The sequence below is a fragment of the Puma concolor genome, chromosome B1, assembly GCF_028749965.1.
Source record: "Puma concolor isolate L17-30 chromosome B1, mPumCon1.1.hap2, whole genome shotgun sequence".
Taxonomy (NCBI): Eukaryota; Metazoa; Chordata; class Mammalia; order Carnivora; family Felidae; genus Puma; species Puma concolor.
The window spans coordinates 151,601,850-151,626,063 of NC_141670.1; the positions used below are offsets into that span (position 1 = coordinate 151,601,850).

At 37.6% G+C, this 24,214-nt stretch overlaps 1 protein-coding gene and 1 long non-coding RNA gene across 2 annotated transcripts in view; one reads left to right on the forward strand and one right to left on the reverse strand.

The window, feature by feature from the left end:
* Positions 1–24,214, reverse strand: part of LOC147581957 (uncharacterized) — a 286,206-nt gene that overhangs the window by 158,034 nt on the left and 103,958 nt on the right. The gene's annotated exons all lie outside the window — the stretch shown is intronic.
* LOC112858712 (transmembrane protease serine 11A-like) overlaps positions 1–24,214 on the forward strand; it is a 56,164-nt gene that overhangs the window by 30,469 nt on the left and 1,481 nt on the right. The window contains 6 exon segments of the mRNA XM_086702838.1: positions 3,661–3,750; positions 5,687–5,847; positions 9,155–9,193; positions 11,122–11,293; positions 18,802–19,061; positions 23,359–23,501. Of these exon segments, the coding sequence (XP_086558964.1) occupies positions 3,661–3,750; positions 5,687–5,847; positions 9,155–9,193; positions 11,122–11,293; positions 18,802–19,061; positions 23,359–23,501 (865 nt within the window).

The window sequence follows — 24,214 nt, forward strand, 5'->3', positions numbered from 1 at the left end:
AATTATAGCTTGATAAATGTTATACTTTCAATCAACCAACTGTTTATTTTATAACTTATTGTTATGGGTTCTGTGAAAGAACCTGAAGCAACATGTACATCATATTTATCAAGGAGGCTGTGTGATTGATAAGAAGAGATGAAATTACAAGCAGAAGATCTAAACTTAAGTCCCAGTTTATTATCCACCTGATGCCAGGGAAATTTATATAATGTCTTCAAGTGTCAGCTTCCTCTTCAAATAAACTAAGAATCAAAATAATTTTTATTCCATACCGTTATTGTAAGGGTTAAATGCGATTAGGAGTATTTTGTTTCCCAGTTAAGCACTTGGGAATGCCTGACAGTGCTAAGGAAGTCATGACTTGTTCCTTGATCTCTGAAACAGCTTTCCATTTATTCCATTTATTTTTTCCATTTATTCCATTTATTTCCATTTATTTTTCCATTTATATTTGTGTATTGAGTTGGTCTTCTTGCGCCTTAGGGATTTGGGACATTGCTTTTACACATTTGGCTCATCACATTCATCAAATGTGAAATGGAATGCTCAAATTTAGATGACACTGTCGCCACCAAGTGGTCATCAGGAGATATTGCAATCCAGTATCCAGGTGTGCTAAGCCACAGCCACATGATGTCAGATCAGGCAATTAAAATTCTGTGCAATAAGGCTTATCTTCTTCTTCCTTCGTGATATGAAATGAGTGATAAAACTCTAATCTAAATCTTCAACACCATCTTACTCTTTATTCCTCTCTGATTTACCCTAGGGCCCACAATCAAAAACAATTAAAAAATCGTTGGCTCTCCCATATCCCTAATGCCTCTTTATACTTTCCACCAAAGACCTACAAAGAAATCTGAGACCTGAAACACCAGGATGGGGTCTAGGGAACCACCAGAACTTCATTGCCAAAATATACTTAGCATTTTTTGTGTGTGTTTAATCTTTATAACCCTATGAGCAGTATATCAATATCTCAGTTTGGAAACTGAGGCTCAGGTTGGGTTCGGTCACTTACAAGGTTGCCCAGTTCATGAGCGGCAGGATAGGCTTCAAATCCAGTACTCAACCAAGGTTCTCTCCACCATCTCTCAAGGTTTCCCTGGATGTCCCACCTTGGCTCTATATCTTTTACTTTACCTTCTATATAATTTTAGGAAGATATCTTCTATTCTGGATATCTATGTCAGCACATTAGAATCACCTGGGGAGAGGGGCGCCTGGGTGGCGCAGTCGGTTAAGCGTCCGACTTCATCCATTCTGATACCCTATGTCTTTTGGTTGGCGCATTTAATCCATTTACATTCAGTGTTATTATAGAAAGATATGGGTTTAGAGTCATTGTGATGTCTGTATGTTTTATGCTTGTAGTGATGTCTCTGGTACTTTGTCTCACAGGGTCCCCCTTAGGATCTCTTGGAGGGCTGGTTTAGTGGTGACAAATTCCTTCAGTTTTTGTTTGTTTGGGAAGACCTTTATCTCTCCTTCTATTCTAAATGACAGACTTGCTGGATAAAGGATTCTCGGCTGCATATTTTTTCTGTCTAGCACACTGAAAATCTCGTGCCAATTCTTTCTGGCCTGCCAAGTTTCAAAAGAGAGATCAGTCACGAGTCTTATAGGTCTCCCTTTATATGTGAGGGCACGTTTACCCCTTGCTGCTTTCAGAATTTTCTCTTTATCCTTGTATTTTGCCAGTTTCACTATGATATGTCGTGCAGAAGATCGATTCAAGTTACGTCTGAAGGGAGTTCTCTGTGCCTCTTGGATTTCAATGCCTTTTTCCTTCCCCACTTCAGGGAAGTTCTCAGCTATTATTTCTTCAAGTACCCCTTCAGCACCTTTCCCTCTCTCTTTCTCCTCTGGGATACCAATTATGCGTATATTATTTCTTTTTAGTGTATCACTTAGTTCTCTAATTTTCCCCTCATACTCCTGGATTTTTTTATCTCTCTTTTTCTCAGCTTCCTCTTTTTCCATAACTTTATCTTCTAGTTCACCGATTCTCTCCTCTGCCTCTTCAATCCGAGCTGTGGTGGTTTCCATTTTGTTATGCATTTCGTTTAAAGCGTTTTTCAGCTCCTCGTGACTGTTCCTTAGTCCCTTGATCTCTGTAGCAAGAGATTCTCTGCTGTCAGCTATACTGTTTTCAAGCCCAGCGATTAATTTTATGACTATTATTCTAAATTCACTTTCTGTTATATTATTTAAATCCTTTTTGATCAGCTCATTAGCTGTTGTTATTTCCTGGAGATTCTTGGGAGGGGAATTCTTCCGCTTGGTCATTTTGGATAGTCCCTGGCGTGGTGAGGACCTGCAGGGCACTTCCCCTGTGCTGTGGTGTATAACTGGAGTTGGTGGGCGGAGCCGCAGTCAGACCTGATGTCTGCCCCCAGCCCACCGCTGGGGCCACAGTCAGACTGGTGTGTGCCTTCTCTTCCCCTCTCCTAGGGGCGGGATTCACTGTGGGGTGGGGTGGCCTGTCTGGGCTACTTGCACACTGCCAGGCTTGTGATGCTGGGGATCTGGCATCTTAGCTGGGGTGGGTAGGCAAGGTGCACAGGGGTAGGAGGGGCAGGCTTAGCTTGCTTCTCCTTAGGTGATCCACTTCAGGAGGGGCCCTGTGGCAGCAGGAGGGAGTCAGATCCGCTGCCGGAGGTTTGGCTCCGCAGAAGCGCAGAGTTGGGTGTTTGCGCGGAGCGAGCAAGTTCCCTGGCAGGAACTGGTTCTCTTTGGGATTTTGGCTGGGGGATGGGCGGGGGAGATGGCGCTGGCGAGCGCCTTTGTTCCCCACCAAACTGAGCTCTGTCGTCCGGGGGCTCAGCAGCTCTCCTTCCCTTTGTCCTCCAGCCTTCCCGCTTTCTGAGCAGAGCTGTTAACTTATGACCTCCCAGACGCTAAGTCGCGCTTGCTGTAGGAACACAGTCCGTCAGGCCCCTCCGCTTTTTGCAAGCCAGACTCGGGGACTCTGCTTGGCCGGCGAGCCGCCCCCCCCCCCCCCGCCCCGGCTCCCCCCCCCCCCCCGCCAGTCCGTGGAGCGCGCACCGCCTCGCCGCCCTTCCTACCCTCTTCCGTGGGCCTCTCGTCTGTGCTTGGCTCCGGCGACTCCGTTCTGCTAATCCTCTGGCGGTTTTCTGGGTTATTTAGGCAGGTGTAGGTGGAATCTAAGTGATCAGCAGGACGCGCAGTGAGCCCAGCGTCCTCCTACGCCGCCATCTTCCTCTCAAGCGTCCGACTTCAGCCAGGTCACGATCTCGCGGTCCGTGAGTTCGAGCCCCGCGTCAGGCTCTGGGCTGATGGCTCAGAGCCTGGAGCCTGTTTCCGATTCTGTGTCTCCCTCTCTCTCTGCCCCTCCCCCGTTCATGCTCTGTCTTTCTCTGTCCCAAAAATAAATAAACGTTGAAAAAAAAAAAAAATCACCTGGGGAGATTTTTAAAAATACGAATGCCTAGATTCCCTCCAGATCAATTATAACCAAGACTCTGAGATAAGGGCTCCAGCATCTATAATTTTAAGGAAAAAAATGCCAATGATTCTGCTGCACTGTGAGAGTTAAGAACCACTGGTTTAAATAATATTACTCATGTTAAAACTTCTTTTTATTGTTTTAGCATTTAGTCAGGGGGATATCCTTACTAAAAAATATTAACACAGAGTTTCTGTCTTGTAATAACAGGTGGATGAGATATTTATAGATTCGGCCTTGAACAAGCATTATATCAAGAACCAAGTAGTGAGACTGACGTATGTATATTTGGGCAAAGGTGGAGTCACAGCCTGGAGGGACATAGGGCAAAGGAGATGGGAATTCTTCACATATTGTTGCCTCTGTGAGCTTGGCTCTTGCCTAGGATTTCTCATGAATAGCATCTCTACAGTGGTTTGGAGATATACTGCTGGCCACCATTTTTAAAATGTAAAAACTAAGATGCAGGGAGGTTAAGTGATACATTCAAAGTTCCCCAAGTGACAGAACAAGGATTTAAACCCCATCAGCTGATTATAAGGTCTGGAACTAACAGAACCTGTGGCCTTGGGAAAACACAGCAGCATGTCACTGCATACACCAAGTTCTTTCTTTCAGACATGTCATTTCAAAAATAAGAAGGCCAAGTTGGCTACATAATGGGATCATAAGTTTTACTTGTAACATAGTCCCAGTAACAGGAGGCATGCCCAAACAAAAAGATGTTCCTGTTTTAATAAGTTTTCTGTTTGTTATGGTAGAAGGGGGAAGTTCATATCAATTGCTGAAATAGCTCAGAGGTTTCAATTGTGTTATTTGGAAATCATGTAGCAGAACACACACATAATAAATACAAATCTATGGACCTGTATGACTCATCTTCTTAAAAATGTATATATTCAAAGAGATTTATATTAAGAAATAATCACTTTTATCACCAATAGACTAATGCCTTATTGGAAGACTTATTCCACGTTCCTTATACCTTTACTAAATAGCCAGTGAACTCCAGAAGAATTTTATAATATTAATTGTATAAATTGTATAATATTTAGGAGATAAAAAGCACATATTTGTTGAAATTTTCTAGAGTTCACATCCTCTATTTTCAAATTCTGATTTGCCATACCATTCTAGCAATATTATTACAGTCTTGTGAACAAACTCCTTTGAATTTATAGTCATTATCATTATGTAAGTTTTTGTGTGTGTCCAGAGAAACTCCACCTTGTAAACAAGGTCTTCCCTTTGATTCAAGAGGGAATACATTTGACAATTGGACATAAAATTCTGGTTATTATATCTTCACATTCTAGAACCTAAATGGACCACAATATATAAAAAGCCTCAAAATCAATATGATTTCCTCTTTTTTTAGTCAAAAGATTTGGGACAATAAGGCCTATAGTGCTTTTCAGAGCTTGGGTCTTTTTAGGTGTAAAAATAAGAGATATAACAGATCAATACATAGATTTCAATTTTTTAAAGACCTTTAATTGTTTGGCTTTCCTAATTTAAGAGGAAAAACTGAATACTATAGGTAAAGGGACTTGAACTGGTTCATATGAAGAAAGTTCAAATAACTGGACATGTGTAATCTAGGGTAGACTCAAAACCAAGAATGCTGTTGTCTTCAAATACTTTATGTGGAAGAGAAAATTAAGGTTCTATATATGTCCCAACTAGACCTAAGCTTAATGTAATGGAAGATATAGGAAGACATATTTCAACTCAAAATGAAGAATTCTCTTAAAATCAGAGCTGACCAAAGAGAAATAGCCTCTTGAGGGAAGTAAATTTCCCATCAGTTTAATTACTGTACTGGGATTAGAGGGCCACTTATCACAAGTGCTGTAGAGGTGGTTTAGGTATCAGATACATGAGCGATTGGCCAAAGAGACCACCAAAGTTTCTTCCAATTCTCAGACTTTATGATTCTGAGAAAATATTTTTTGATATCTGAGTCTTACCCAACTGCTATAACAAGCCTTCAAATTAATGGGGGAAATTTACAAAAAACATAATGGAAACTCAAAGAGACAACATATGAAATGACCTTGGGTCAGAGAGTGACATACAGATGAATGTCAATGTGAGAGGGTTAGTCCTTGACATTTGCAGCAATTAAGATATAATTTAGGAGCATTAAGTATAGGAAAGAGTATGATATCCAATGTGTTCTTGGAATAAATACCCTTCTCTTGTATGTTGTAGGCCAGAGGAAAATGGTGTGAAAGTAGATATCATTATGATATTCCAGTTCCCCTCTCCTGAGCAAAGAGCCATGATAAAGGAGAAAATCCATAGCATCTTAAATCAGAAGATAAGGACCACAAGAGCCTTGTCAATAAATGCCTCCTCAGTTCAAGTTAATGGTAAGTAGGTGCACCTTCTATGGGATGTGAAGTTTTCTATTAGGTCCATTTTATGTCTAATCTTAACCTTACCTGCCATTACTTCCTTTCCAAATAATAGAATTTATATGGAAAAAAAATTCAAGTTAAAAATATGACATTTTGGGGCGCCTGGTGGCTCAGTCGGTTAAGCGTCTGACTTCAGCTCAGGTCACGATCTCGCGGTCCGTGAGTTCCAGCCCTGCGTCGGGCTCTGGGCTGATGGCTCAGAGCCTGGAGCCTGCTTCCAATTCTGTGTCTCCCTCTCTCTCTGCCCCTCCCCCGTTCATGCTCTGTCTCTCTCTGTCCCAAACATAAATAAACATTAAAAAAAAAATTAAAAAAAAAAAGAGCTACCCAGTCGGAGGGCAGTCAACTTGTTAAAAAAAAAAAAAAATATATATATATATATATATGACATTTCAAGGTTTTATTTTTCTCTGTTGAAAACATGTCTGAAGTTAGTTGTCAAGTGGTTTATCCTATAGGTATTGACTGGTACTTATCATAAAATAAGGAGACCTTACCACTAACAGAGAATTAATCTGACTCAGCCACTGCCTTCATGACTAAGCAAGTGAAAATACCAAGCATTTAGCAACAACTACTTTTCTAAGTGGGACCTTCCTAAAACACAAGGTCATTTGTTGCCTTTTAAAAATATGGATAGTTTCTGTATATAGTCAAGTTATGAAGTTTCTGTTTTTTCCTATGGGCATTTGGGAATATGGTAAACCAACTTTGTAGCCACTAAAGCCATCTTCTAAGTGATGCTTTAAAAATCACTGAGCTAGAAAAAAATCATTAGAACCATTATACTATACCATTATCACTTCTCTGAACAGGAAAATCAGTCTTTATCAAGGCCTTCTCTATGCCCTTCACGTGCAGCATCTAATTTCTATATTCTTATGAAATAGGTAAATTTATCTTTTATAGATATAAAAGATAAAAAAGTAAGGACTCTAATAATTAAAATAAGATTCAAGTCTAGATCTCTAATTTCTTGAGAGACTCTATATAAAAAGGGTTCTGTGGTCAAACACATCTTAGAAATTCTGTCTATGATATTCATTTCTTACGTTAGCATATTAAAGGCTCTGACGAGTCCAGCCAGACAGAAACCTGTTTACCCTTGTACATTAAGCTGCTTCCACAAGCACCTACTTCTGGCAGACAAGTGCAGATTTCCCCTACAAATTACAATGGACACCAGACTTAAGAGAAGCACAAAGGAAGTGATTAATATCAGAGGTGAAACAGGATGCCCTGCCCTTGTAAGGGTCTGGCTGACTCTTCAAGAGGAAACCTGACCAGGAAGTGAAAATCTGAGGGAATGGGATGGGCAGGAGTCTGCTGAAGTGACAAAGAGTCAGCTACTCCGGGAATAAAGCCTGGGACCTCTCCCAACCCAGGAGGGAAGGGCTTAATCCACCTTCTTTGTTAGGTGGGGAAACAAATGAATCAATGTTGTGAAATAGTGGCAATTCTGATAAATTATATGATGTGTTACAATTATAATTTCCAATAACCAGTTAACTTGGCAGAAATTTAAAAGCCTGAGCTATCTGAAACCAGAAATGAAGCATGAAATGGTTATCAGTTGCCTACCTTTTGTTTTTTCACAGGGTCAGTTTGTGTGCTATAATTTATTTTAATGACTAAGAAATTATTAAAAGGCAGGGTGTGCTGATTGAGAACCTATTTTGATCCCACTGAGTCACTGCAAGACCACCCAAGTAATTGGCCCATGACTTCACCTCCATTCTCTCAACAGTAAAATTGCACTAATAATGTTTGTTCTTCCTACAACCATAGAAATAGCATGAGGATATATAAGAAAGTAGAACATATGCAACAAATAGGCCATTACCACTTAGAAAGCTAGTAAGTTGTACATGTGCTTTGTACACAATGCATGTGATTAGTAGTAGAATAAGCCAGAACCTTCATGGTTTCAAAATTTCCAAATGTAAAAGGATCAGTGTTTACTAGCATGTAGGAAAACCCATTTAGTGAAAAGCTCAGTATTATCCTCAGGCAATTTTTACAGGCAAAATCATTGCTCTCTAGGAACACTCAATCTGGGGGATTCCCAATGAATGGAAAACTGCCAAAATTCTAAACCAAGTCTAGAAATAACCCTGCAGCCCAAGATTATCTGTCATTTGTCAAGAATCTGTGTTTTGTTTTGTTTTGTTTTGTTTTCAGGAAAAAACAAAACTATGTGGTGTGGGTCCTTTATGGGATGCAATGTGTCAAAGCAAAGCTAAAATCAACTTCTTTGCATTGCAAACACCATAGTTATGAAAGAGCAGCTCACTGTTCACATTTGGTTCATGTGTGCTCCAGTTCCTCTGATGTTACTTACAGCGTGCAGAGCCCTAATTACTAGATTACTCTGAACTCAAAGTATGTTAGAGGGTCACTCTCATGTCTAAGGTGTTAATGTTTATTTCTCTCCTACACATGAAAAGTAAAATTCTTTGGTAAAAATTAGGTATGTTCACTGGTTGAAATAAATAAAATACTTTATCCTCATTCTGCTCATAAGCCTTTTTACCTTGAAAATCATCACAGTTTTCATATAACCTTCCACTGATTTCAATTTAAATGATCATGTTTCCTTTGTCAGAATCCTAACTGTTGGAAATTGACAGAATTTAACTTTATATTCTCTCCAATAATTGGTTTTTACTAATACTTAGCAGATGTTGGGTAAGAATACACAAGTTTATTCTTCAGAAAAAAAATCATTTTGATACTTTAGAAACTGTGTTTTAGAAGTATTATTCAATATAGTTTATTTGGGTGGTTTATTTTTTCATTCCTAAACCCTTTGACCAAAAAAATGCTTATGCGAAAGCTTAAACAAGAAATAAAAGCAGAGTTGTTCTGACTGAGGCTGGATTTGAGCCTGGAGATCCTGTCTACTTGCTGCCTCTTTCCCCATTTCACTTCCCCCCTGAAATGAAATCCAAAGAGGTTGTATCCTGCACAATTAGAAAACAACTGTTCTGTATTAACACAAACTATTTATGAATTTTAATCATCCACTGTTTGTGCCTTAATCACCCCTGCTTGAGGATTTATCCACCTAATTAGAGGTTGCCTACAAATCTCTATAAAAATTGTATACATATCCTGTTTTATTGGGTAGCCATTCTCCTGAATATTTGTTCAACTGTCTAGAATCCATACATAGTCAATATCCTCTGGTAATTTCTGGTTATTGAGACCAACTGAGAGAATATCATATTATCATTCTATGTTCTCTTTTGTTTTTCAGCAATGAGCTCATCAACAGGAAAGCTAACTGTCCAAGCATGTAAGTCTAGTTAGCTTATTAAGAAAAGTTCAATTTCCACATCAGAAGAGAAAATATCTTCAAATATTAGCTCATAATTTCCCATCCATGTCATACATTTTCTTTGGAAGAGAATAACAATTGGACAATAAACAAGTATTTTTTTTCTAGCTCTGAAACCAATCTTTACATCATGTTCAAGAAAAACATTTTACATGGTAGGAATTTGGGGGCAATTTGAATAAACTATTTCTGGCTTGGAATAAATGGGCTTGCTTTTCTAATTTTGAAAAATGCTATGAAATGTTCTTTCTTTTGAGAAAGGAAATAATGAGAAAGTGATAAATGGGGAGGAAATAGACTCCATTATTCGTGACTGAGCTATAAAATGTGCTTATTATGTTCATTTTCATGATTGACACCAGCTCCACTCACTCCCTTCATATCACTATGGCCTAAATTTTGAAAGATTTAATCAAAGTGGTGATGACTTTGAGCAAAAGCATTCATGCATTTGTTTCTGTGTCTTACAAACAAACTATATGTATTCATTCATTCATTCATTCATTCATTCATTCATTTGTTCAACAAATATCTTTTTCACATCCACCTAGTGCCAGAAAGTGAATACCACTATGAATAAGACAAGATCCCTCCTCTAAAATTAAGAGTTCAAAGGTAGGGGAAAATATAAATAAATCAGGAAATGTTAAAATAGGGTGATAAATGCTACAACAGAGAAAGTGCACAGTGCTATGAGAGCCAATCACAGAGTCAGCTTAACCTGGTCTCACAGAGTCAGAAAGTGATCCCTAAGACAGGAGAGACCATGAGTCAAGTGACAAGTGGGATGAGTGTCCTTGCCAGGGGGAGCAGTATGTAAAAATGTCATTAGAAAAGCAGGAACATGGTCATTTATTGTAATTGAAAAATGTCAGTGTACCTGGAACATAGAATGGGGGGTGGGGAGCATGGGAAATGGATATGATTAATAGTGATCAAAGACCAGAATGATGCTGAAACATTTCAATTTCATTTGGAGGGCAGTGGGAAGTCACTCACTCAGATTTCAGTATAGAGAATGGATTAGAAGAACAGGACTAGAGGCAGGGCGATGAGCTGGGAAGCTGTTGCAACCCTCCAAATGAGAAAAATCGTTGTCTAAACTAGAGTAATGGCAGAATGGTGGAGATTTCTACAATGACTGGCCACAATGGAGTGTAGTCAGTATCAGTAAAATGAGTTTTCTTTTGTGATACCCAATTAGTTGGAACAAGAATTGAATCTACTATATTTTCCTTATTAGCACCATGTTCTAAACAGCTTAATTCTTAGGAACTTAAGCAGCAAAGTAATCTCTGATCTGACACACATGATAGAGTACATATTTAGTCCCACCAATAGTGAATGGGATGTTTGTGTGGAAACATGGAACTCTTCACCCTGAAGAGTAAGAAACTGGTCATTATATGTTAACCCATGCACACCTTAGGAACTAGTCATACAGAAAAATGTATGGGAGAAGGAGTTTCAGCAAATGGGCAATTACTTGTCTGGTGAGTTCTACAGATAAAAACTTGTACTTTTACTGTGTAAAAATGTGTCAAAGTAACACACTGGATCATCTGAAACTGGGAAGCAAAAATTATAGTAGGAGCTCCCAGGATATCTAGATAATTGATACCATAAGTCTTCAGGAAACATAACTTTATGATATATCAACCCTTTGTAGTTTAACATAACTTTAGTAGGCAATATATATACCCACATCTATAAATGCAGGGATGAGCAAAACATCAGCATATCAGGAAACACAGAGGATAGGTGTTAATATTGTACATGTTTACATAATGATAGATGCAAATATTGCATTCTAGTACTCTATTAGGTACTCTGAATCAAAGACTATGGAGATATTTCTTATAACTTAGTGATTTTATCTCTTACAGGTTGTGGTAAACGAGTTGTTCCATTAATAGTCAACAGAATAATGTCTGGAGACATTGCAGCCAAGGCTGCCTGGCCATGGCAAGCTTCCCTTCAGCGAAATAACATACATCAGTGTGGGGCCACCTTGATTAGTAATACATGGCTCATCACCGCAGCACACTGCTTTAAGAAGTAAGTTATTGACTGTTAGTTGGCCCTCAATACTGCTAAAAAACTGAGTGTTATGTTCTGATTAATAACCAACGTCCCCCAATATTACCGAGGTAAATGAGAAAATTTTCTTTCAGGCTTTTTTCTAATGTGTTATAGTTGCATACGTATTTGCAAAGTCAGTGAGGGTAGTAGTCCTTATCCTAGCATTCATTCGTCATGTCCTCACAGGTTTTGGTGGCTTTTTTGGAGTATAGTTGACACAAATGTCACATTAATTTCAGGTGTATAACATGGTGATTCAACTTCTTTATGTTATGCTATGCTTACCACAAATGTAGCTACCATCTGGCACCATACAACGCTATTATAATACCATTGGCTATATTTCCTATGCTTGCTTTTATTCCTGTGACTTATTTATTCCATATTTTCTCCATCCCTCAATACCTCTCCCCTCTGGCAACCACCATGTATGCATATATATACACACACACACATATATAAACACACATATATGTACATATATGTATATATCAATATATATCAAATCTTTCTTATCTATTCATTTATCAGTGGACACTTAAGTTGCTTCCATATCCTGGCTATTGTAAATAATGTTGCAATAAAACATAGGGGTGTATATACCTTTTTTAGTTTCTTCTTTTAAAGTTTTTATTTAAATTCCTGTTAGTTCACATACAGTGTAACATTAGTTTTAACTGTAGAATTTAATGATTCAGCACTTACATACCACATCCGGAGCTCATCACAACAAGTGTACTCCTTAATCTCCATCACCTTTTAAGCACATCCTTCCACCCACCTCCACTCTGGTAACCATCAGTTTGTTCTCTATAGTGAAGAGTCTGTTTCTTGGTTTGCCTCTCTCTTTTTCCCTTTGTTCATTTGTTTTGTTTCTGAAATCCTTCAGATGAGTGAAATCACATGGTATTTGTCCTTCTCTGACTTATTTCACTTAGCATAATACCATCCAGCTCTGGGATGACTGGTGGCTCAGTTGGTTAAGCGTTGGACTCTTGATCTCAGCTTAGGTCTTGAGATCATTGTCATGAATTCAAGCCCAGCACTGGGCTCTGCACTGGGCTTGAAGCCTACTTAAAAAAAAAAAAAAAGTCTCTAGCTCCATCCATGTTGTTGCAAATGGCAAGATTTGGCTTAAAATTAGCTTGGAAATTGGCAAGATTGGCTTGAAATTTCTTTGGCAAAAAATGGCTAAGTAATATCCCATTACATATATACTATATCTTCTTTGTCCATTCAACAGCCAATGGACATTTGGCCTGTTTCTATAATTTAGCTATTGTAGATAATGCTGCTATAAACATCAGGGTACATGTGTCCCTTTGAATTCATATTTTTGTATCCTTTGGTAAATATCTAGTAGTATGATTGCTGGATCGTAAGGTAGTTCTATTTTTAACTTTTTGAGGAAACTCCATACTGTTTTCCAGAGTGGCTGCACCAGTTTGCATTCCCACCAACAATGCAAGAGGGTTCTCCTTTCTTGGCAAGCTCACCAACACCTGCTGGTGCTTATGTTGTTGATTTTAGCCATACTAACAGGTGTGAGGTGATATCTCATTATAGTTTTCATTTGGGGTGCATAGATCTTTTTGAATTAGTGTTTTTGTTTTCTTTGGATAAATACCCAGTAGTGGAATTACAGGGTCATATATGGTAATTCTGTTTTTATTTATTTATTTTTTTTAAGTTTATTTATTTTGAAAGAGAGAGCCCACACATGGGAGCAGGGGAAGGGCAGAGAGAGAGGGAGAGACAGAATCCCAAGCAGACTCCCCACCATCAGCACTGAGCCTGCCACAGGGCTCAAACTCACAAATTGTGAGATCTCGCCCTGAGCCCAAATCAAGAGTCACATGCTTAACTGATTGAGCCACCCAGGCATCCCAGTAATTCTATTTTTAATTTTTTGAGGAACCACCATATGATTTTTCAAAGTGGCTGTACCAATTTACATTCTCACCAATAGTGCCTAAGGGTTCCTTTTTATCCACAACCTGGCCAACATTTGTTGTTCCCTATCTTTTTAATTTTAGTCATTCTGACACGTATAAGGTGATGTCTCATTTGGTTTTGATTTGCATTTCTCTGATTACCAGTGATGTTGAGAATTTTTTCATGTGTCTGTTGGCCATCTGTATATCCCCTTTGGAAAAATGTCTATTTGGGCATACTGCCCATTTTTCAATTAGATCACTTGTTTTTTTGGTGTTGAGTTGTACAAGTTCTTTATATATTTTGATTATTAACCTTTATCAGGTATATCATTTGTAAATATACTCTTCCGTTCAGTAGGCTGCCTTTTTGTTTTGTTTATGGTTTCCTTCACTGTGCAGATGACTCCAAATAACCAAAGCCATCTTGAGAAAGAATGGGGCTGAAGGAACCACAATCCCAGATTTCAAGATACACTACAAAGTTGTGGTGATCAAGACAGTATGATATTGATACAAAAATAGACCCATAAATCAAGAGAACAGAATAAAGATCCCAGAAATAAACCAATAATTATATGGCCCATTAATCTACAACAAAGGAGGCAAGAATATACAATGGGACAAAAGACAGTCTCTTCAACAAATGGTGCTGGGAAAACTCGACAGCTACATGCAAAAGAATGAAACTGGACCACCACCTTACACCATACACAAAAATAAACTCAAAATGGATTAAAGACCTAAATGTGACACCTGAAACCACAAAATTCCTAGAAGAAAACACAGGCAGCAATCTCTTTGACATTAGCTGTAGACATTTTTCTAGACATGTCTAGACAGGTAAGGGAAACAAAAGCAAAATTAAACTATACCAAAACTATACTACTATTCAAAAACTTTTTCACAGTGAAGGAAACCATCAACAAAATAAAACAAAAAGACAACCCACCAAATGGGAGAAGATATTTGCAAATAAAATTCCGACTTTTGATACCATGGTAATTCTGTCTACTGGAGTCTAAATTTGAATATAGAGACTTAGATTCTTAAAGTGTGAAAGACATCAGAGCTCAACAGGCCAATATGTTAGAATGCAAAGAAATCCCTAGTTTCCTAGTTGGGAATCGAACATCTCAAAGTAAGGAGAACTTACTAGCTCCAAAGTCAGCCAATTTTGTGGTAGATGGATCTACTTTTGCAAATATCCTTATAACAATGAACATCAAATCTGCAACCTAATAACTTTTATCCACTGATATTTGTTTTTTTTATCTGGAACATCAGGGATCAAATTTATTTCCTTCTCCATAGAACCATGGAGAGAATTAATTCCTTATTTTCTCTTTTTCAGGCCAGATAATATAAAATAAATGAGAATCTCAAAACCATAGGTGAAAATAAATATCACTACTTTATTTCACAACATCAGCTTCAGAATATCCTACAATCTTACTTCTTCTCCTCTACATGTTCTTGATTTTGTCAGTGTCTTCCTTAAATCATGCTTCCAAGAACCAAAACACTCTTCAAAATAGATAGTATGATTGGGGTGCCTGGGTGGCTCAGTCAGTTAAGTGTCCAACTCTTGATTTTGGCTCAGGTCATGATTTCACATTTCATGCAATTGAGCCCCACATCAGGGTCTGTGCTGACAGCTCAGAGCCTGCTTGGGATTCTCTCGTCTCCACCTCTATGCTGCCCCCTCCCAAATAAATATAAATAAACATATTTAAAAATGAGATAGCATGACTAATGTCATAATGACAAAGTAAAATGCGAGGGCTTTTGAAAAAATAAAATAATATAAATTGAATGGAAGGTTATAGTTAGCTCAGTAACTGAACAACTCTATCTAAAGGATGATGATTAAGAATTGCTATTGGGGCGCCTGGGTGGCGCAGTCGGTTAAGCGTCCGACTTCAGCCAGGTCACGATCTCGCGGTCCGTGAGTTCGAGCCCCGCGTCAGGCTCTGGGCTGATGGCTCGGAGCCTGGAGCCTGTTTCGGATTCTGTGTCTCCCTCTCTCTCTGCCCCTCCCCCGTTCATGCTCTGTCTCTCTCTGTCCCAAAAATAAATAAATGTTGAAAAAAAAAAAAAAAATTTAAAAAAGAATTGCTATTGAAAGACTGCAGATGTTTTTTATGGCCCACCAAAGATCTTTATTCTGCACTGTGTCCTAGACAATGTATTTTCTAGGCTTGGTAGGTGATGTGGAAGTTATAATCAACAAAGTAGCTGATGATAGATGCTGGAAAGGATAACAAATGTGGGTAAGAAAAACAAATTTCAGCAGGACTTTAATTATGTTAGAATCATAAGCAAGAACTAAATGATTAATTTTGGTAAATATAAATGTAAGGCTCTACACTGAGTCAAAAAAATCTAAGTATATCAGTACCAAAAGCATATTTGTGCTTTAACATGTGCAAATTGCTTAAATTTTTTTTCAGAAAATAGCCTACTATGAGTTAGTTGTTCACAAAACTACATTATGATTTAAATTGAATTAAAAGAAATGCAGATTTCAAAATAAAGGAGACATTAGACTCTTTGTTGGTCAAATCCTGACTGGGATAGTGAGTTCTGTCCTGGACAACACACTCAAAGAAAAATTGAGAAAATGAAATGTTCTCAAACTATAGAGTGTTGGATGGTAAAGAAAGGTGATAATATAACTGTATGGTTTACTTTGCCATTCAAAGCCTATGTCTGAGACACTTTCCTGTGCAAGAGAATTAGGGAATCAAGGAAGAACTTTCAATAGTTAGAGCTGCTCAAATATGCAAGGGATTCCAAGGTGAAGAAAAAGATTCTAAGGGAAAGGCGATGTTCCCATCTGCAGAAGGGTTCAAGCATAGACAATTGCTACCTGAGACTGTGTTCTTACAACAACTATTAGCACTTATTAAGCTCCACTGTGGTATAAATTTTTGATTAGATCCTTAAGATTGGTTTTACATAGGGGCACCTGGGTGACTCAGTAAGCCTCCGACTGTGGCTCAGGTCATGATCTTATCTTATGGTTGGTGAGTTCGAGCCCCACGTTGCATCAGGCTCTGTGCTGACAGCTCAGAGTCTGGAGCCTGCTTCAGATTCGGTGTCTCTATCCCTTTCTGCCCCTCCCTTGCTCATGCTGTCTCTTTCTCTCTCAAAAGTAAATAAACATTTAAAAAAATTTTTTAAAGGATTGATTTTACATAATTCTTACACTCACACTCACCTCATTAAGTAAACAATGCTTGATAAGCTTTTTTTTCACTGAGCAAAATAAGAAAAGTTAAGTAACTTGCCCAAGGTCACAATGTTAGGGGAGGGTGGAATTGAACACAAGCCTGTATGTCTGCCTCATGCAAAGTTCCATTTTCAAGCACTGGATCAGTGAGAAGACCAAATGACTTTTTATGGCCTTCCCTAGTTTGAGATTGTTTGATATCATTGCACTCTTATACTGACTGAACCCTTTAAGAACTCTTATCACATGGATCGATTTTCAAGCTAATAATCAACAAAATTCCCAGATCCTTTTTATAGGGATAGTTTCCAACCCAGGAATCACACTTGCAATTTTTACAATTTAGTCAGGGATCTGAATTACTGTTTTATACTCATTATCATTATCATTTTTTTTATTTGGGCCCAGTTTAAAATTTTTTTAAGTTTATTTGTAATCTTCACTTAGGATCTTTCATGTCAGGTGTTTCTTTCAGGTTTTCTGTCCACAATGTAACAACTACAAGTTGTATTAAATAGCATCAGGGTTTTGTTTGAAAGTTCTGAAATGATCATTTCATTTAAGTAAATGCAATTCAAGGTCTGTCCTTTGCACTTCCAAGTTCGAAATACTTGATTTATATTAAGTTTATCTAGGTATGACTAAGGTGAGGGAGCAGATTTGCACAAATAAAATTCACAAGAGATTTATTTATAAACAAAAATGTCAATATATTTATGCAAATGAACAATTGTGTTCACAAACCATTTTTATTTAGCTTCTCTCATTATTTTTGCACATCAAAACTGTGTATAAAAACACGATTTAAAATTTAAATTTAAGTTCCCGTAAAGATAAAAATAATAATCCCAACACAATTACAGCTGTCAAATTGGACTTAAACCCTATGATATGTTTATATGCTTCTTTCTATGACTAAAGCTACCTATTAGGAAATAATTAGGTTGAGGAACAAGTATCTATATGGGCAGTATCTGTTTCTGCTTATCCCTCATGGACGGTGTTAGTTAAGTACTTAGTTAAGAATACTAATCTTGCTACTAATAAATAGATTTTGATGGGAGACCATGTCCAATAAAGAGAAGAGCAGAGAGAGGCAAGCAGACATGATACGTGGCAAATAGTTTAACCTATCTAGGTTTTATTTTCCTTATGTATAAAACAAAGGCTTTACTAGATGATCTTTTATTACTAAATGACCTTTCCAATCTCCATATGTACCATGATCTGCCAGTTGTGCAAGCCCACAAGCTAAAAGTTGCTCACAAGCTAGAAGTCATCCATACTTGGTCATCTTTCACAAGACTTCTGACAAATTTTTTTCTTAAATGTTTATTTATTTTAGATAAAGAGGATCCAAAGCAGGCTCTGTGCTTTCAGCACAGAGCCCAATGTGGGGCTTGATCCCAAGAACTGTGAGATCATGACCTGAGCTGAAGTGAGAAGGTTAACTGACTGAGGCATCCAGGCGCTCCTACTTCTGACAACTTTTACCTCATTCACTCTTACCTTCCAACAATCTATTCTCCAGAAAGAACTTATGTGATTTTTTTTAATGTAAATGAAACTACATTACTCTTGTCTTAAAATTATCCAGTGAATTCCCATATCACTTGAATAAAATCTAAACACACTATTCATGACCTATAAGACACTCTAAAATCTGGTTCCTGCCTACCTCGCCAGCCTCATGCCCCACCATTCTTCCCTTGGGTCTCGAACTGCAGCCCATCTGATGTAAGCCTTAGGAAGTTTGTCTGGAAATTTGTCTCCCTGCCTTCTCACAGCTAATTCCCCATAAACCATGTCTCAGCCTAAACATCCTATTTTTAAAAGAAAATTCTCTAACTACCCCCCTGTACTCTATCCCACTACCCTATTTTATTTTATTCATAGACCTTATCACTGCTTGGATTTATTTATCTGTTAATTCATTTTGTTCTTTCTCCTTCACTGGAATTGAATACTGCCACCAGCAGGGACCTTTTCTGTCTGGTTCACCACTTCAATCCCAGCACTTCAAATAAGACTTAGCATACAGAATTTCAACAAATATTTGCTGAAGAGATAAATGAATGATAGCTTATATGCTTTACAGTTCTAGAATTCAATAATTCTTATTTGGATTTCAGCTCTAAGATGCTGTTTGTATACAGTTTATCTTTCAAAATAGCAATAGTCTATATTTAAAGGTCACAGGAAACTATCACTACAACCAAATATTTTTAAGATGGAGTGTTTTATTAGCCTTCATGCAGTTATTATAGTGCTGCAGTTTATATGTTCAGTTTATATGCATTTCTAACCTTTTCCAGTAATGCAAATCCACATCAATGGACTGTTAGCTTTGGAACAACAATCAAACCTCCATTAATGAAAAGAAATATCAGAAGAATTATTGTCCATGAGAGATATCACTCCCCAGCAAGAGAGTACGACATTGCTGTTGTACAGTTCTCTCCCAAGGTCACCTTTACTAATGACATCCGCCGGGTTTGTTTGCCAGAAGCCTCTGCATCCTTCCAACCCAATTCAACTGTTTATATCACAGGATTTGGAGCACTTTTCTACGGTGGTAGGTATCTCAGAAAGGACACAGAGCTCTAAATCCAATTTAGGACAGTGTGATTTAATCTAATCTCCATTAATATATCCTGCCAGCCATTTCCACACAGCTTGATTGGATTAGTTAGAGCTCTTACTTTGTCAGTGACAGAAACTCAACTCGAACTAACTAAAGCAAAAACAATAATAAAATGGCAAATTCAGCCCTTGTGATTTGGAAATCGAGAGGAGATGAGTCTTGTTTTAGACATAGCTGGATTCAGGAGTTTGTATGTCATTAGATGCTGAATCTCTGAATCTTCCCATTTCTGGCTCTGTTTTCCCCTAGATTGCCTTCATATGGAGGGATTCTAGTTCCACATAGTGTCAAAGGTGGCCAACAACATCAAGGTTTACATCATGTTCCCCTAATAGATGCGGAGGGAAGAACACGTCCTACTCTTTGCCAGAATCTACATTAATCCTTGAAAAGGTTTCCTTTGGCCCCGTTTGTGTCTAGGGCACTTGGGTTGACTCACTAACTCAGGTACTCACTCCTGTGCCTATACCAAGAAAGGAAGGTGTGTGATAGACAGCCTGGTCAGACTCACATAGAATAGGGAGAGGCAGCTCCAAAGGGGTAGGCTTCAAGGAAGACATAAAAGAAGTGAATGTTCCCTCAGCAACACTAGAGTCTATTTCTATGTGCTGTTGTCTATGCAATGCCAGGTGTGCATCAGATGTGTTGTCATCTTCATGCCCACTTTCCCTCCAACGCTCCCTCCCTTTATGCCTCATCTCTGTGAGCCCCCCTCTACCCTTTTAATCTATTCATCCCCTTGGTTTGCTCCACTACTCATTTTCACTTTCCTGGGTCACTTCACAAGTTTTCCTGTTTCTCAGCTACAATGTCCAATTACAGCCAAATCTGCTTCAGAATTACAGAGGCTAATTTAGAGATCGTCTCTGATAACAAAGCTTCCGTGGCTCTCTCTAAACTGATTTAACTTGATATACTACCTTACACTTCTAATAAGTAAAAATGATTTTGTTTTTGAATGCTTTTTTGGCATAGTCAGATACACTCTGGATTGTAAAATCTGGTCTAGGTACTTACATATAACAACAGCAAGGGAGTTTCCTTAACTCTGGGCATAAGAAGATAAAGAAAAGCCTTTCTGGGAATGACAAAATCCATTCACAGAGCTCTGTACAATTCCTTTATATATAAAAACCCTAAAGAATAAACCATTAATTCTTAGTCTCCACTAAGGAACTAGGAATATCTTTCACTAATGTACCCAAGAATAGTCTTGATGGTCTCTAGATTTTTTCCAGGTGTCTCATATGGTTTCATTACTATTATACAAGCTGAGATATGTATGGCTTTCTTTACAGCCATATTACCAATCACAGAAATTATTCATATCTTACTAATCCCAGGGCAGCTGAGTAGAGCTGTAAGCATAACACCTCTATGTCTGCACTCTCTCTGATGGGTTTTCTTATAATATAGAATTTGCACTCCCTGCTTCATGATGATGGGAGGGGCACTTCATTTTCCCTTTGGTTTGGTGGGAAGAATCAGTTCTGGCCTGGAGTTTGAGGTTGGCAGAAATATACCTGCTGTAATACTTTTTGAGTAGCAATGGAATCTAAATGGCATGTATAGAACCCAAAGCTGAACCCATTTTTTTCAAGCATCCATAAAATATTCACCAATACTGACCAAAAGTAGATCATATCTAGCTCCGTAATACAATCTTCAACAACTTTAAAGAACTGAAATCATACACAGTATCTGTCTGATCATAATGAAAGCAAACTAGAAACCATTAGCAGAAAGAGAACAGAAAAATCTCTAACTGCTTAGAAATTAAACAATACCCTTCTAAATAATACATAGGTTAAAGAGGAAGTCTTAAAGAAAATTTTAAGTATACAAAAGACTGAAAATGAAAAAGAAAACAACATCAATATGCACAGGATGTAGCTAAAACAATGCAGAGAGGGAAATTTATAGCAACTGAAGACATTAGAAAAGAAGAAAATTCTCAAATCAATAATCTAAGTTCTTACTTAAATCAGAAATAAAGAGCAAAATAAGCCTAAAACAAGCAAAAGAAAGGAAATAATAATAGGTATAAATGAATAAAGTCAAAATTAAGAAAAAATAGAGAAAATTAGTGAAATAAAAGGCTGACTCCTTTAAAAAACAATACTTTGTGAGAAACATCATTAAGCATTCCCACAATAGTTGAGAAATAGTTCAGGGATGCCTGGAATTTATGTGCTGTATTTTTTATAAATTTTGCCAACCAGTTTTCTGAAAAAGTTATAAATTTATATTGTCAGGTACAATATGTAGATTGTCAATTTCACTTTACCATTCCCGACACTGGATATGAATTTTTTTAACTGACAATGCCGTAGGGAAAAAAAAAAAAAAAAGACAAAACACCAATTGATTCAAAGAACAGAATAACTTAAGCACTTTTTAAACACTTCAGTAATCACCTCTCCAGAAATAAATCCTGAACTGGTATTCTACTAAAATTGGTATGTCTATTAGTTTCCCACTGCTGTGTAACAAATTACCACAAATTTAACAGCTTCAAACAGCAAGCATTTATTATTTCACAGTTTCCATGGGTCAGAATTTCAGACCCAGCTTAGCTAGATCCTCTTTTCAAGGTATCACAAAACAGCAAGCAAGGTGTCCACTGGAGTTGTGGTCTCCATCTGCAGCTCTGGGTTCTCTTTCAAGGTCACTGATTGCTATGGAATGCAGTTTCTTGCAGGTATAGAACTCATAGCAGCTTGCTTCTTCAAAACCATTAGGAAAAAGTCTCTGAACTCAGGGAAGGCCTAAAGCCTTTTGAAAATGAGGTTCACCTCATTAGGTCAGGCCCACCTTGGATAATCTCCCTTTTGATGAACTCAATGTCAAACTGATTACATCCGGAGAATTCCCTTACCTGTGCCATGTAACATAACCTAATCATGAGAATGACATCCATTATATTCACGGATCCCATCCACACTTGGAGGCCGAAGCAGGGGAGGAGATCACATAGGAATCTTGGAAATCATTGTAGATTCTGTCTACCACATGTCAGTTTCCTGACCAGTATGTGGTTTGATATAAAGAATCCCCGAATGCTTGTGATATTCTTTGTTTCCACCAGAGGCAGTTATCTTCCTGTCATAACATTGGTTTCTACAACTCAGAATCTAGTTTATACTCTGGAGTCCCAAACTTGTAATACATTAGAAATTAAATCATTGACTTTAAATGTCATTATATATGTAAAAGTTCTTCATAAAATGTAAAGGATAAAATAAATATACACAGTATTTTAGTTATTTTATCAAGCCAAGGGAGGAAGCTATCTAAACCTGACAAGTTTCTAGAAACAATCTGGAATCCACAAATACAAACTGTATTTTTAAAAATGAGTGCTTTCCTACCTATGTATATATAAATGGATTGGTTTAAAGAAAAAGTACGATGCTAAGCCAAATAGTTCTGTCAGAGAAAGACGAACACCATATGATTTCACTCATATGTGGGATTTAAGTAAGACACACACAAACAAAGGAGCAAAGGAAAAAAAGAAAGAAACAGACCAAGAAACAGACTCTTAACTGATGGTTACCAGAGAGAGGTGGGAGAGGGGATAGATAAAATAGGCAATGGGGATTAAGAAATGCACTTGTTGTGATGAGCACCGGGTGATGCATGGAAGAGGTGAATCACTAAATTGTGCACCTAAAACTAACATAACACTGTGTTAACTATACTAGAATTAAGATAAAATAAAATAGGGGCGCCTGGGTGGCTCAGTCAGTTAGGCGTCCGACTTCAGCTCAGGTCATGATCCTGCAGTTTGTGAGTTCAAGCCCCTTATCCGGCTCTGTGCTGACAGCTCAAAGCCTGGAGCCTGCTTTGGATTCTGTGTCTCCCTCTGTCTCTGCCCCTCTCTGCTCATGCTCTGTCTCTGTCTCTCAATAATAAATAAACATTAAAATAAGATGAAATAAAATAATAAAAATAAAGTAAATGTACAAAGGTTTTCCAGAAAAAGACACAAAATGTTTTTCTTACAAGTATAGGTATTTACAAAAATATGATAAGGGCAATAATTATCATTTAAATGTGCCAGATTTTAAAAACAGATTTATTCTCTAGAAACTGCTTATATTAACTTCATTTTGTATTGACAGTTTTAATATGAAATAGGTTCGATTAGGAAAAAAGTCCGCTCACTTCTTTCTAGCTAAGGACGTTGATTGTAAACACTAAAATTACTTTGTTTTCCCTTAAGGGGAATCCCAAAATAATCTTCGAGAAGCCAGACTGAAAATCATAAGTGATGATGTGTGCAAACAACCACACATATATGGCCATGATATAAAATTTGGAATGTTTTGTGCTGGATATCTGGAAGGAATTTATGATGCCTGCAGGGTAGGTAGAAATTATTTTGATATCATTAACTCAAAATATTTTTTATCTCTTTCAAGAAATATTCAATGTTCTTTATGTTCATACCAATATAGATATTTTGTCAGTTCAGTAATTTCTAAATGCATATTTCACAACACAAACATTTTTGGATGTTTTATTAAGCAAAATTATATAAGCAGAGTTTCTTTAAAGCCATCAAACAAACTAACTAACCAAATTAAATTTTCTTAATACCAGAAGTCCAAAGGTTCATACAGCAAAGTCCCTTTTCTTAAAGGGGTCTCATCTAGAAAGGAAATCATCATGAACAATAGCTATGATGAGATGTTTTAAATGATATAATGGAGAGCAAATATCTTTAGTGGGAAGGGAACAATTTTGCAGCAAATATCAGAGAAATCACACTTAAATGAGGCCTGAAGCATAAATGGCACTTAGCAGTTATACAACAAGAAAATACTATTATTTTTCTATACATAGAAAGAGCATAGCAAAAATAATGAAGGTATGAAATTATAATTCATATTTGAGGGAATTCTAAGTAATCTGTTGGCTCTCAGCATAAGGAGAATGAGGGCGCGAGAGGCAGTTAACACTGAGTGAGAAGGTGGATTAGGCCTGGTGCCCTTTCCAGTGCCTTCCTCTGCTGTCTAATAGCTATCCTGGATGTACGTTTTCTGATGAAGGTATAAAGTATGTTTCTTCCTGTAGGT